Raw genomic sequence first — 12,751 nt, 5'->3', positions numbered from 1 at the left:
GTGGTCTAGCTCTGATTTCCATATCTTGCTAATTTGCGGGTTTAAATATTGCAATACTTTCCTATAACAAAATAAACCTACAGAAAGAAATTACTAATAAATAGCATAGTTGTATGCTCTATATAGAGATTTTCCTTAGCTTTGTTTGTATATCTCACAATTTTGTAATTTATCATTGTTTATTAAACTCTGAAAGCTGTGTGGCTTCGTTAATATTCTGTCCTAGAATGCGGTTAGATGTGCCCTGTTTTTTTTTTGTTTGTTTTTTTTGAGCACCTGCCCCTTTCGTGGTCTCTGCACAGCCCTGTTCAAACTCATACCTCCTCATCATGGAAACCACACGAAGAAGTTCACATGATGCAGCTTTTAAGTTGAAGGCTATCGATCTGGCAGTACAGGAGGGAAATGGAGCTGCTGCACGTAATAAGCTCGGTGTGAACGAAACCATGGTTCAGCGTTGGAGACGGAGGCCTGTGGCCTTAATAGCAGATTTAGTCATTAATTTTTCCTTGTGGAAAACCAAGCAGCAGAGATATCAGCTGCTTATAGCCCAGTGCGGCATAAATATGTGCGTTTCCAGTTTTGTTTTTGTGTTTTGTTGGGGTTTTTTTTAAACTTTGTAGATGTGACTTATAGTAAGGTGCACAGGTAAAGACAAAGTAACTAGAACAGTCAGTTTTATCATTAATTAACTTGCAAAATTACATTTAATTTTAGAATTATGCTAACCAGACTAAATAGCATAAAGAAGTTTTTATTTAACATTTTAGCATGTTTCCATTTACAAAAACAACTGATACCACTGTGTCTTTCAACAAAGCAGAAATGCTTTTGTTTCTTTTCAGATCTATACCTTCACCATCATGGTTTATAGATATGTTTTTTGTGTGTTTTTTTCAATTTGGATTACTGTTTATCTGGGTTTGCTGGGTTTTTTTTAGCTATTCAATTGTCATAATCAGAATGTCAAATACTTATTTGACTTTGCAAGAGCTCAGCTTTCAGCACAAATACTTGAGTTAAGTTTTTTTTTTTTTTTTCCCATAACTCACTTTGTTTGCTGTTGTGCTTCTTGTAGCTGACAGCAGTTGTCCCAACATGAAGGCATGGTATTTATTTTAAAATTATCTTTATGTTATGGGGTCAGGTCTGTTACCCGTTAATTGTATGCACTAATTAAATTTATGCACATCTTAACCTAAACATCTCAAGGGCCACTTAAAAAGCTTCTGTAGGTTTCAGGCGAACCGAGTTGTCCAAAAACGTATCTCAGGCATGTATGTCATGACATACATTGGTGCTGAGGGAATTAGCGCAACAGTGATTCCTCTCTTACATTTATGGCATATGTTAATACAGCCACTGTACATTTGTAGTCGTCAAACATAAAAAGACTGCAAAGGAATGAACCAAAGTTGCAGTTTAATGTTCACCCATTTAAATCTCATCACATCCAGAGACCACCCTTGTTTAATTATAAAACACTTCCTGTGCTGGTGTGGATTCTGTACAGGAGCACACCGCAGTCATTTAGATTAACAACCCATTCACTTCTGTTTACATGTGGTTCACATTCCATTCATTTAGCAAGTGTACCACTTGCTTCATAAGCTATTCCCAGCAGTAATGATTTGAAAAAACAGCTACTTCTTCAGACAGTTTTTATGAATTGTGTCATAGATGTTATCTCTTTGGATAAGCTTTTGCTGATTTATGGCGGATAGTTCATAGAACACCTACGACACTAGCATGCATCTTCTCTTTTAATGTGATGGGGAAAATAGTGCTTTAGTATGCTCACCTTTTTCTTTTTTTTTCAAATATCTTTTTATTGATTATCAGCAATATATTGAAAAATATATTGCAAATTTTTAACTTCATAATTTTCAATTAACCAACTCGGTTGCACATTCCTTTGGACCCGAGGTCACTATTGTATAACTATAAGATATTTATTTTGAAATTTGGCCCTTACTGTACAGTATTTTCATTCTTCATTTTGTTTTTCAATATTTTAGGTTCTATCTTTCTGTGAGTCTTACCTTGGCTACTGTTGCTATATTTTATTCTATTCTATTTAGTGTCACACTACACCAGGGGTCACCAACTCCAGTCCTTGAGGGCTACCATCCTGCAACTTTTAGATGCGTCTCTGCTCAAACACACCTGGATCAAATAAACTACTCGTTTCCAGCCTATTGCTGAGAGGAATGAATGCTAGTGAGGGAATTCAGACATTTTGGAGCAGAGGTGAATCTAAAAGTTGCAGTATGGTAGCCCTTGAGGACTGGAGTTGGTGACCCCTGCACTACACTATATAAGCACTACACTATATAAGCACTAAACTCATCTTAGAAAGCTAGATGTTTGAAATTAAAAGTGTAAGTGACTCACTTTCTGAAAAATCAGAGTAATTAGCTGACCATTTGGGGTCATAGAGCATTGAAATTTAATTCCCATAGAATCAATTAACCCTTGAGATTAAAAGAAATGAAAAATATGGCAATGGTCCAACTAAACACTGTTAATACCACATTCTTGATCACAGTACACATGCATTATTGGGGCTGCATCAACAGCAACACATGTATTTCAAGCACAACGGGATTATATTTTCCATGAAATCATCTCAGTTTTTTCACAGGCATTTTCAGGCACCTCACTATTCAGTTCAATTATGATTCAGAAAGCTATGATGTAACAAATCTATTATTGGCAGAACATGGTGTCTTGGTCTGTACCATAAGATCTGAAATAAAAAGCTTTTAAAGTTTTGGACATTCAGAACTACTTGTGACTTTGGGTAACAGACGGCTAAGTCACAAGTAAATAATGAGTTCAAGATCTCTCCATAGTGAGCAGTAAATCTTTCTGAAAGATCTGACTGTACTCTGCTGCTATCTTTTAAAGTTTATTTATATTTGCACCATTGTGACTCATTTGCTATTACCATTTCTAGTACACAACAAGGTAACTGCCACATAAATTAGGGTGAACCAGAATTTCATGGCAATGGTGGTCCATGTGGTACATGTTACAGTTGTTCTACACTCTCTTAGTGACCCAATGACGTTACTTTGGTTCCACTGAACAAAGATGGATCTTTGTTTCAGTGAAATATCTTTGAGATGAGAATTTATATCCAGAAAATGCTCCATGGCACAAAAGCCATTGCTCTCATCAGCCACTGACAGATGGAAATCCTTAGTAGTAAAAAATGTTTTAAAGATGTAATTTGCTTGACCTTGTTCAAGTTCCGAGGAAATTCTGAAATATTTGTCTGCCGGATGTTGGCAGGCATATAAGCTGCTTTTCTACTACCTGGAGGTGGAACACTAATATAGTTCTTCATGTTTTGTTGTGTTTTAAATTAGCTTAGCTTACTTTTACATAATCTGAATGTTGCAGCTCTTGTATAATTCATCTTTCCTTCAATATGGCATGACTTTGGCCTCTTTTCACTATAAACTGTTTACTTGGCACACCCATTTGTTTTTCCAAGCTCCGTCTTTTAATTTCTTAAAAATAGATTCTTAAACTCTTCATTAAACTCTTCAGATGTAAGATAACTTCACAAGACATCCATTCCCCTTTGAATCATCAGTTGTGTATATTTAACCACACACACTGAACACAAATTTCTCTTAACTCTTAACTCACAAAGCCTTAAAACATAAATGTTTTATATATGTCATCGAGAACACATGAGTTTTGAAGTCCAGACAAACCTGTCAAAACTCATGTCTCTAACAATACCAACAATATTTAAGGTTAACAGTGAACTAAACAACATGCTTTTGATCTACAAAGTCTACGTCACGCAGGGCAGCTTCATTATTTTGGTATGTTCAGCATGTGATGAGCTGGTGAGGGGAACAAATCATATGAACTTCCTCTTCCCGTATTGGTCTTGCAAAGAATGTGTTTACAGTGGGTTTTATGAGGCGACTGAGGCACTTTCTCTGCTTGTCTCTCAACAGGACTGAAGAGCTGAAACATAGGAGGGCAGAGGTGTGCTGCATGGGGGCCAAAGCCAGGCCTTATGGCACGAGGCGCCCAGATCTCGCTGAGCTATAATTACATCCTGTAGGAGCCTCTGAGGTGAAGCAGTTCACACGGAGACACTGAAAGGTAAAGCATGGAAAGTTGCCAATAAGTTTGTGTACAGATATGATTCTATAAATAGCATTTTTTGCTATTTATATCATTTTAAGCTTAATATGAAGGATTTTTGCAATTTGACATTTTTAACTGTATACTACATTCTGAGTGTATTTCATCTAATGATGAAAGTTGCATAATTTTATTAAATTATAGAAATACACATTGTAAATCTAAACTAAGTGTGAAAACTATTACTCTTATGCTTTTTAGGAAATGCGTATATAATTAATAATAAAAGATAATTTACTTCACATTGTCAGGCTGTGTTTGTAAAAGCATATTTTTCCTTAAAAATGAGCTAATCTGACATAGGTATTAACAAACAGAGTCTTCTGCTTCGCTCTTAAGGCTGAACTTCTTATACTCTTTAAGTTTAACAGCATGTGGAGTTTGGACCAGGCATGTTTTCTTTGTGCCTACAGGGATTTTCTCAGAGCGCTCCGTCTTCCTCTGGGCCTCCAAAGAGTTGCAGGTTAATAAGTGATTATAAATCTTAACCATATGAATGAGTTTATGTGGTTTTTCGTTTTTGTCTTGGTCGTTTAAAGAGCTGGCAGCATGTCCAGGGTGTTAGCCCTGTTAGTGACCCTCACAGTGTCCCACTCTATCTGGAATAGAGTATTAAGTTATAAAGGATAGAACAGATAGTTATGAAAATGAATGCATGAATGAATTGAATAATGTTTCAATTGGAAACATTCAAAGCTGAATTATTGAACTATTTAACGTTAAGCAATTTATCAAGGTGCCTCCCGGTCAGATGCTTCGCCACAGTTAATAAAATCATTGCCATGTATGTGCTTGAAAATTGTATAGATTGAAGTGAAATTAAATTACACAAAGCAGTTCATCAGGTATGTGCTTCCTTTACCGTTAAATATCCATTTTGTCAGTACCAGATATGCAGCTTAGTCTTTGCTCCAACATGTGGATAACTTTTGTAAGAAATCTAAAAAAAAGCATAATTTTTCGTTTCTAAAGATATGTCTGACTTCAAATACACTTGCTGCTCACAAAGATGTTTTTGTCAGGAGGTGCTGAAATGATAAACAGTTATGTTTACTGTATGTTTTCATAGGAATTGTTGACATTTTAGCTCTTAATGTATTTTTGTTTGTCAATTAATTACATATTTATTATTATTAGTTGTCATCAAAACTGTGGCAAGTATGACAAACTGTGGTTACTTTTAACTGGGGAGATTATGAACCATTTTTAAACTACTACAGTTTTCACTTTTATATTTTATTTGAAACTTTGGCATTGGTTTCTAATTACTTCAGAACAGGTAAAGTCCTCCCTAAAAAGCTGAAGTTGTAGAAAACTGTGATCTTATACACCATATTAGTTTTCAGTATTTAGCCAAATATGAAGTGTAAAAATATACATATAAAAGAGAATATAAAGATTTTTCTGTCTGTTACTTATTAAAGAGTTGCTTAGAATATTCATGCCATGGGTTCCTTTAGAAAAATAAAGTAAGAGTTGTCAGAAAATTGCTAAATGTTTGATTCTTTAAAACAAATTTGTCTGATGATTCCTTTTTCTTTTTTTTTTTTTCCAAATTCAGCCACTTTTTCAATTGTCAAAGAATGTAACAGTGTACACTTTAGCTTTACTATTTACAAATTTCACCTGTTGTCTATAGATGTTCATTGCATTGGGGGGATGCTGCTTATCTCCAGCAGTCATTAGGACACAGAAGACAGACAACCATGCACACATGCACGTACACAGGCGTACAAGCACGCACACACATACATGTTATTTTGTTTGTATTTCCTTTTAATTCCTGGAAAGGACTTTGTATTGTCTTGTTGCTGAAAATGTGCTATATAAATAAAATTAACTTTACCTTATATGCACACACACTCATCCTTTAGAGATACCAATCAATCAAACAGTCAAAGAAGTTGGAGTACCCAAAGAGAAGCCACACATGCACACATATGGCATGCAAACTCTGTGCAAAAACACTCCAGGCTGGGATTTGAACCCAAGATTTTTTGCTGTTAGGCATTAGTGCTACCACCTATGCCAGTGTGGAGCCCTACAGTTGTCATATCAATTTAAATTACAATACTTCTTTTTTTTTTCTTTTTTTTTTGAGAGAGAGAAATACAAATTTAGTATAGTTAGAAGTAATTATGGTAACTATACAAAAGTGAATGCAATGCAATGTAGTTATTTTCTCATGTCAAACTACTGTAGCACAGAGAGGGCAGAACACAGATCTGAGATCCAGTGAGAGACTGTATAGTTAAAGTTAAATAGTTCTCACAAGTGGTTGCTAGCATATCATAGCTCACATTATGTACTATTCTACAGGCTATGAATTTACCTGTTCACTTGTTGTGCCAACAGTTTTTATCCACAAGCCTTCACCCTGACACCCGAGGCAAATGCAGCATATAATAGGCAGGTTAGCTGACAGAGCCAGGAGAAGAACCACAGGTTTTAACAAGCCTATGATGTGTGCTGAGCAGTTTTAAATACAGCAACTTGTCAATTTATTCAAAACAGAAAGTACAGACGTTCTGTTTTGAAGTGAGACGACATGTTGACGAAAAAAAAAGACTGTATCACAACAGCCAGTGAAACTGTAATGTGATACCTACTGCATTTTTATTAATCATTAAATATTTTGTTGTAAGACATGTATATAAAAATAAATAACGAAGACATTATTTTCTTCATAAATATTATGTTTTATAGTTAACACATTGGTTTTATTATACTTTCCACTGCTTTCTCACACCAGAGAGCCACTGGAACCAAATCATAGCTTTTGTTGCTTGTACTTATTTAGCCAAATAAAAGCTCCACATCTGTTTAGTTTTAGTTTATAAAACCTACTTGGAGATTTTGCTGCCATGTTCAAAGCTATAACAACACACAAAAGTTGGAAAATTGCAATAAAACAAATTGGTTAATGACCATGACTGGGTTAATGGTGGATCCACAAAGCACCTCTTGGTCCCTGAGACGATGCTTCACATAAAATTACAGCTTGGAACATAAAATAACTCTCCTTATGCTACTGGAAAAACAAAAAATTGGTTCCCTTTTAAACTGTGTGAAATGGGCCTGGATTAGAACTGTTTGTCCAGTTTGCCGTATACTTGATGACGATAATTTCAAGTCCATTAGAGTAACGTCAGCAATGTGTTTCTCATGCTTGTCTTGAACTATTTCTGCTGTTTTCCTAGCATTTTCCAACTAATAAAAACCACTGCCAAGAAGAAATATTATTTTATATGTAAAGTATGGTCACACATGTCAAAACTACATCCACATTCATAGCAGGCTGCTTAGGCAGAATGCTCTCAAAAGCATTAAACTGCTCTTTGCCTTGATGATTCTTTCTTATTTGATGTATTTCTTTATATAAATCTTACTGTGCCAACTGTCTACAAGATACAAAAGAAAAATTGATTGATCAGATCATGATTCCCTTCTCTCAATACCTTTGTGTGCATTATAAGTGATGACTGCTATAAGACACTGACATGTGTTAAACTGACACTTGTCAAAATCTCTCAAACTGTGGTTATGAATCTTTCCCAACCTTTTTTACTAGGACTCATCTTACCAGAGCGCTTAGTTTGCCATGTGTGTTTTAACCCCTGCATAGTTTATTCTGTTTGGAGTTTTGCCAACACTTTCCATTTCCGATGGTTGGTTGAACTTCTTGCCTAACATATCTGCTGTGTTTCTTTGTCCTCCTAACATTGCTTTTTCACTAATGTTCTGTAGGAAACCTCTGAGGCCTTCACAGCTGTATTTATTCTGAGAATAAATTGCACACATGTGAAGCCTAGTCATTAGTTGACTGCCAAAGGCAGCTGGCTGCAGCAGATAAAGAAATGCACCATGAGATGACCTTTTGTGACGTCAGCAAATCCATCCTCCTGGTCCCATGTGTCATAATTTTTCTTGCTTTTGAATTCTTTTACATTTAGTTTACATTAAACTGAGGCATTAATTGAATATGAATATAATTGTCAGTAAATTTGTTAAGACTTGTCTAGTTGTAATTTTTAAAACTGACCTTTGAAAAATACGAGGTCTGACAAAGCTACCACTGATTGTCTTGAAAAATAATATACATTTTGATGTTTTCTCCTGTATTAGTCAGACTCTTAAAGTGATCAAATCATAGAATAAAACAATTATCTTCTATCTTGAAAATGAAATGATATTAAAATATTCAGTTGTGTTGTACAAAGTTTACACCAAATGATTTCAACCTCAAGTATTATATTAGCTCTGCCAGGGACTTTAAATGATTGCTTTTACTGTCTCCGGATTGTATTATCACTATTATTGTTATAATTAGAATGTATCCTGTTTACATAAACTAACTAATTCAGACATTTTGCTGTCATCCATATTTTTTTTTTTTTTTTGAGTCAAGAATTACTCAGAGTTTTACATAATATAGAAAATGACTTACAATAATCCATTGCCTCTTGGCATTAGGAAGGACATTTTTTTCTCTACTTTACAGTTGAACTACCATCAGTATATTTCTTCATGAGGTTCTGTCTTGAATGTATATACAGTAAATCCATTAAAATATTGGATGTGTCTTGGTGTGCTGTGGTGGCGCAGGGGTTAAGCACAACCCACATATGGAGGCCTTAGTCCTCGATGTGGCCGTCGCAGGTTTGATTCCTGACCTGGTGACCTTTGCTGCATGTCTTCCCCTTCTCTCATTTCCCACTTTCCTGTCAATTAACTATTAAATAAAGGCCACTAGAGCCAATAAAACCTAATATATATATATATATATATATATATATTGGATGTGTCTAACTTAAAAACTAGCTTGCCTTATAATAAGGCTCTTTTTAAGTTTTGGATCTCAAATAATTTACAGATCCCTTTTTAACCAAGCTCCTTCCATTTTACTTCTTTCAATAAAATCTTACATGTTTGGTTCATTACTGAGCAGATGCAAATAAAAAAAGCACAAAGAAATTGGCCTTAAAATTTTATTTTAAACAAAATGACTATAGTGGCCTCCAAGCACATTAAATTTGAAACTGCTGCTGACTCATGTGATTAAAAAGTTTGGACACATCTGCTTAAGATCATCTGAAACCTGTTAATCTGTAAATCCCAGAACCAGGTCTAAACAAGAAGGAGCAAAACAGTTTTTTCTGCTACTTACACATAAAGGTCAAGTTTTATTTTAATAGGTAATTGTATTTATATCTTACTTTATGAAGCTACCAATTTAATCTTTGCTTTTTTACGTGGTGCTTAAACTTTATTATCAATGTTTTTGAAGTACGTCATGTTTTTAATTATCTTCATCTGTGTTGCTTTTACTCTTCTGTGAAGCAGGTTGAGTCACCTCTTGTATAAATGGTGCCATTCAGATGGACTTGCTTTGCCTAAGACCAAGCAGTAGATAAACTGGTGAACACACGAAGGTTTTAAATTCATTAGAGTTGCCAAAAAACAAGCACAAAATACTGGTAAAGGTTAACTACTGTTTATGACTACTGATGTTCCTCTAAGGTAGCTACAAACAACTCAAACAACAGTGTTTTTCACATCAACATACCAGAAGCTGGCTTCTTCTTTCATTTGGATGTTTTTTGATTGTGTTGTAACAGTTGTTTTCGCTCTTCTCATTGGTTGTCTCAGATCGTGTGCCCATGAGGTCATCCATGCTGGTCCTGTTTCTGGTCTTCAGTGCCCAGGCTGTGGCCCCCATCATAGGGCTCTTGTGCAGCGTCACAACAGCACAACAGGACAACCCCACCTCCATCCCCACTGTGGACCCCAAGCTCTTCAATAAGCGCCGCCACCTCTCACCCAGGGTGCTTTTCAGCTCACAGCCCCCCGATGCGGAGCCAGCAGGGGGACAGGGTGTCAGCAGGAGGACTCGAAGGCAGCCTCAGCACCGGGGGGTGTACTCGGTGTGTGAGAGTGTTAGTGTCTGGGTGGGCGACAAAACCAAAGCCACAGATATCTCAGGCAATGAGGTGACAGTGCTCCCGTATGTGAACATAAACAATGTTAACAAGAAACAGTATTTCTTTGAGACGACGTGTCACGTCCCTCCATCTGGAGGCTCGAGATGTTTAGGAATTGACGCGAGGCACTGGAACTCCCACTGCACCAACTCGCACACTTTTGTCCGAGCGCTGACTTCATTCAAGAACCTGGTGGCTTGGAGGCTCATTCGGATCAACGTGGCGTGTGTGTGTGTGCTCAGCCGCAAATCGTGGCAGCAGTGAAGAGTCACCCATAGACTGGCACACAGAACACAATATAGACAGACACATAAAAATGCCGACCGGCGTGTTTCTGCATATAACTTATCACCAAGGACTTCTCACCCTCTGCACAAAGTAAATTATTCTTGTATGTGTCAAAGTATCAGGACTGCATGTATACACACCAGACCTGGGTCAAAGAGTATCTGCCAGTAGTTTTAGCCATTGAAGTATTAACATGATTGTGAAGGTGTTTTAATCAGCTGCTGTTTTTATAAAAGAGGCAGTTTGGTGAGGTACATGTGTTCTTTTGCAACTATTAAAGTATTAGACTTTATAGTTGGAAATTAGAAATGTTCTTGTAAAAACCATTACCCGTGCTGCTTAAAAGAGCTGCAAAACTTGGTCAATTTGCTACATTTAGGAGAATTTATTGGCAGTAAGATGCATAATATCAATTTATTCAAACAATTTAAAGTCACATTAAAATTAGAGTTATATTATTGTCTGGTGGAATTAGTCAGTTAAATAGAGTTGTGTGAAAGAAATTGGTTTCCTTATTCCATATTCCTTACTTTTCTATCTTTTGTTACACTTACATGTTTAGGATCATCGAGCAAGTAGATAACCAGAATAAATACAAAAACATTGGTTGTTAAATCATTTTATTTAGTATTTAGAAAATTTTTTTACACTAACCTGGTCCTATGTGAAAACAATATTTCTTCTTATTAAACTGTTAATCCCTGGGATTAACAACTTTTTAAATTCAGCTTTTTCTCATTCCACCAAGGATTAATTACTCACATTAAGAAAATTAAAAACAGATGTTCTTGATGGTGCCCAAAATTTCTGGGGATTTTTTTGGACTGAAGAGACAAACGTGGAACTTTTCAGGACGCATGCATCTGTTTACATTTGGAGCAAAACTTAAACAGCATTTCCACAAAGAAACACCATAAAGATTGTTAAACATGGTGGAGGGAGTGTGATGGTCTAGAACTTCCTTGTTTCTTCAATAAGTTGTTGACTAACAAACTGATGGCACCATGAATTCATCTTTTTACCAGAAAGTCGGCCATCTATTCGGGACGATAAGCTGAAGTGTCTGCCACTCAATGGCTGCAAAAACAAAATAAAGACTTAGGAGTTGCATAAGTTTGATAGTTTTATACATTTAAATGTGACATAAAAGCAAATACAGAAGAAATATATCAGGGCTGTAAAGGCTTTTTCACAGCTTAATATGACAGTCTAAAAACGGTGGAATAATCTATTGTATTTTTCTTATTCATTTTCCATCAACTTCAAAGATATTTTGATGGTCGCGAAAATTGAGGAAAATTTTTTTGGCCTTAAGATAAGAGAACAATACTGGAATCCAACCAGCCTTAAACTAAGTAGTGATGCAGGGTTATAGTATTCAAAGACAATTGACCACAACCCACAAGACAGAAAAATGTTGTGTCTTTCATTGTGCATGTTTTTTTTTTTTGAATAATAATTGTCACACGTTTGGAAAGAGAAGTGAACAGTTTTCAGTTGGTTGCAGGCTAGTATTTTACCGCAAGATATCACTAAGCCAAAGTAAATATAATGCAATTTGAAAATTACATATATGTAGAATCTCTTGCTAGTTTAAACTATACTTTAAGGGCTTTTTTATTCTCCCAATTCCAAAGTATCACTTTTATAAAAGCAGCCTTAGTTTAATAGGAACTTTAATCCTTCCTTTTTGCAATTGAGTTCTTGCTGCTTAAAAAGGAATTAGGAGGTACTATTAAATGCACAGACTATCCAGTAGCATTTTCACTGAATTCAGCTTTCTCCTTACATTTTGTATGATGTAGAGCCTAATCAAACCACGAAACTACAATAAAATTAGCCCCAAACCTGCAGACGGCACGTTTGTCCTGCTTAAACGTGTAATTTAAGGGGTTATTTTTATGACCATCAACAACATTTTATATCGGAAAAAGAATTATGATGTACTAAATTCCAGATTTGGACAAAGAAGCGGACTTGTGGACCAAACCACAGCTGCACTGTAAACCACAGCTTCTGAAAACAGCATTTCGGTTTACAAGTATATTTGACTGTAGCTTTTACAAAGCAGATGCTAAAATCTGTGTTGTTAATAGCAGCTGAGTCAGTCACAGTAAAAGGCCCGTAAAAGTTCTGGCACAGCAACAGTCAAATTTCTTGTAATCATTTTTGCCTCACTGTTCACCGTCTTAAAGAAAATCCGTCTTAAAGAAAATCCGTCTGGCTGAGAAAGACTAATAAAACCATTCAGCGGATACAATTTAACCCAGGTCTGTTATAAGCAATTTGTTCATTTTTTTTAAATAATA

At 35.8% G+C, this 12,751-nt stretch overlaps 1 protein-coding gene and 1 long non-coding RNA gene across 2 annotated transcripts in view; one reads left to right on the top strand and one right to left on the bottom strand.

Annotated features, from left to right (window-relative positions):
* Window positions 1–4,048, bottom strand: part of LOC106954199 (uncharacterized) — a 26,602-nt gene extending 22,554 nt beyond the window's left edge. The window contains exon 1 of the long non-coding RNA XR_001426318.1: window positions 3,979–4,048. This is a non-coding gene — a long non-coding RNA (uncharacterized LOC106954199). The remainder of the gene's footprint in view (window positions 1–3,978) is intronic.
* Window positions 4,014–11,346, top strand: ngfb (nerve growth factor b (beta polypeptide)). Its single transcript, XM_015043503.1, has 2 exons — window positions 4,014–4,131; window positions 9,823–11,346. Exon 2 carries the CDS (start codon window positions 9,834–9,836, stop codon window positions 10,416–10,418), a length of 585 nt encoding a protein of 194 aa, XP_014898989.1. The 5' UTR covers window positions 4,014–4,131; window positions 9,823–9,833; the 3' UTR covers window positions 10,419–11,346.
* The last annotated feature ends 1,405 nt before the right edge of the window (window positions 11,347–12,751 follow it).

Source organism: Poecilia latipinna, unplaced genomic scaffold (assembly GCF_001443285.1).
Source record: "Poecilia latipinna isolate Pla-1442-1.1 unplaced genomic scaffold, P_latipinna-1.0 Scaffold637, whole genome shotgun sequence".
NCBI classification, from domain to species: domain Eukaryota; kingdom Metazoa; phylum Chordata; class Actinopteri; order Cyprinodontiformes; family Poeciliidae; genus Poecilia; species Poecilia latipinna.
This window is presented reverse-complemented; position numbering and strand designations above follow the sequence as displayed.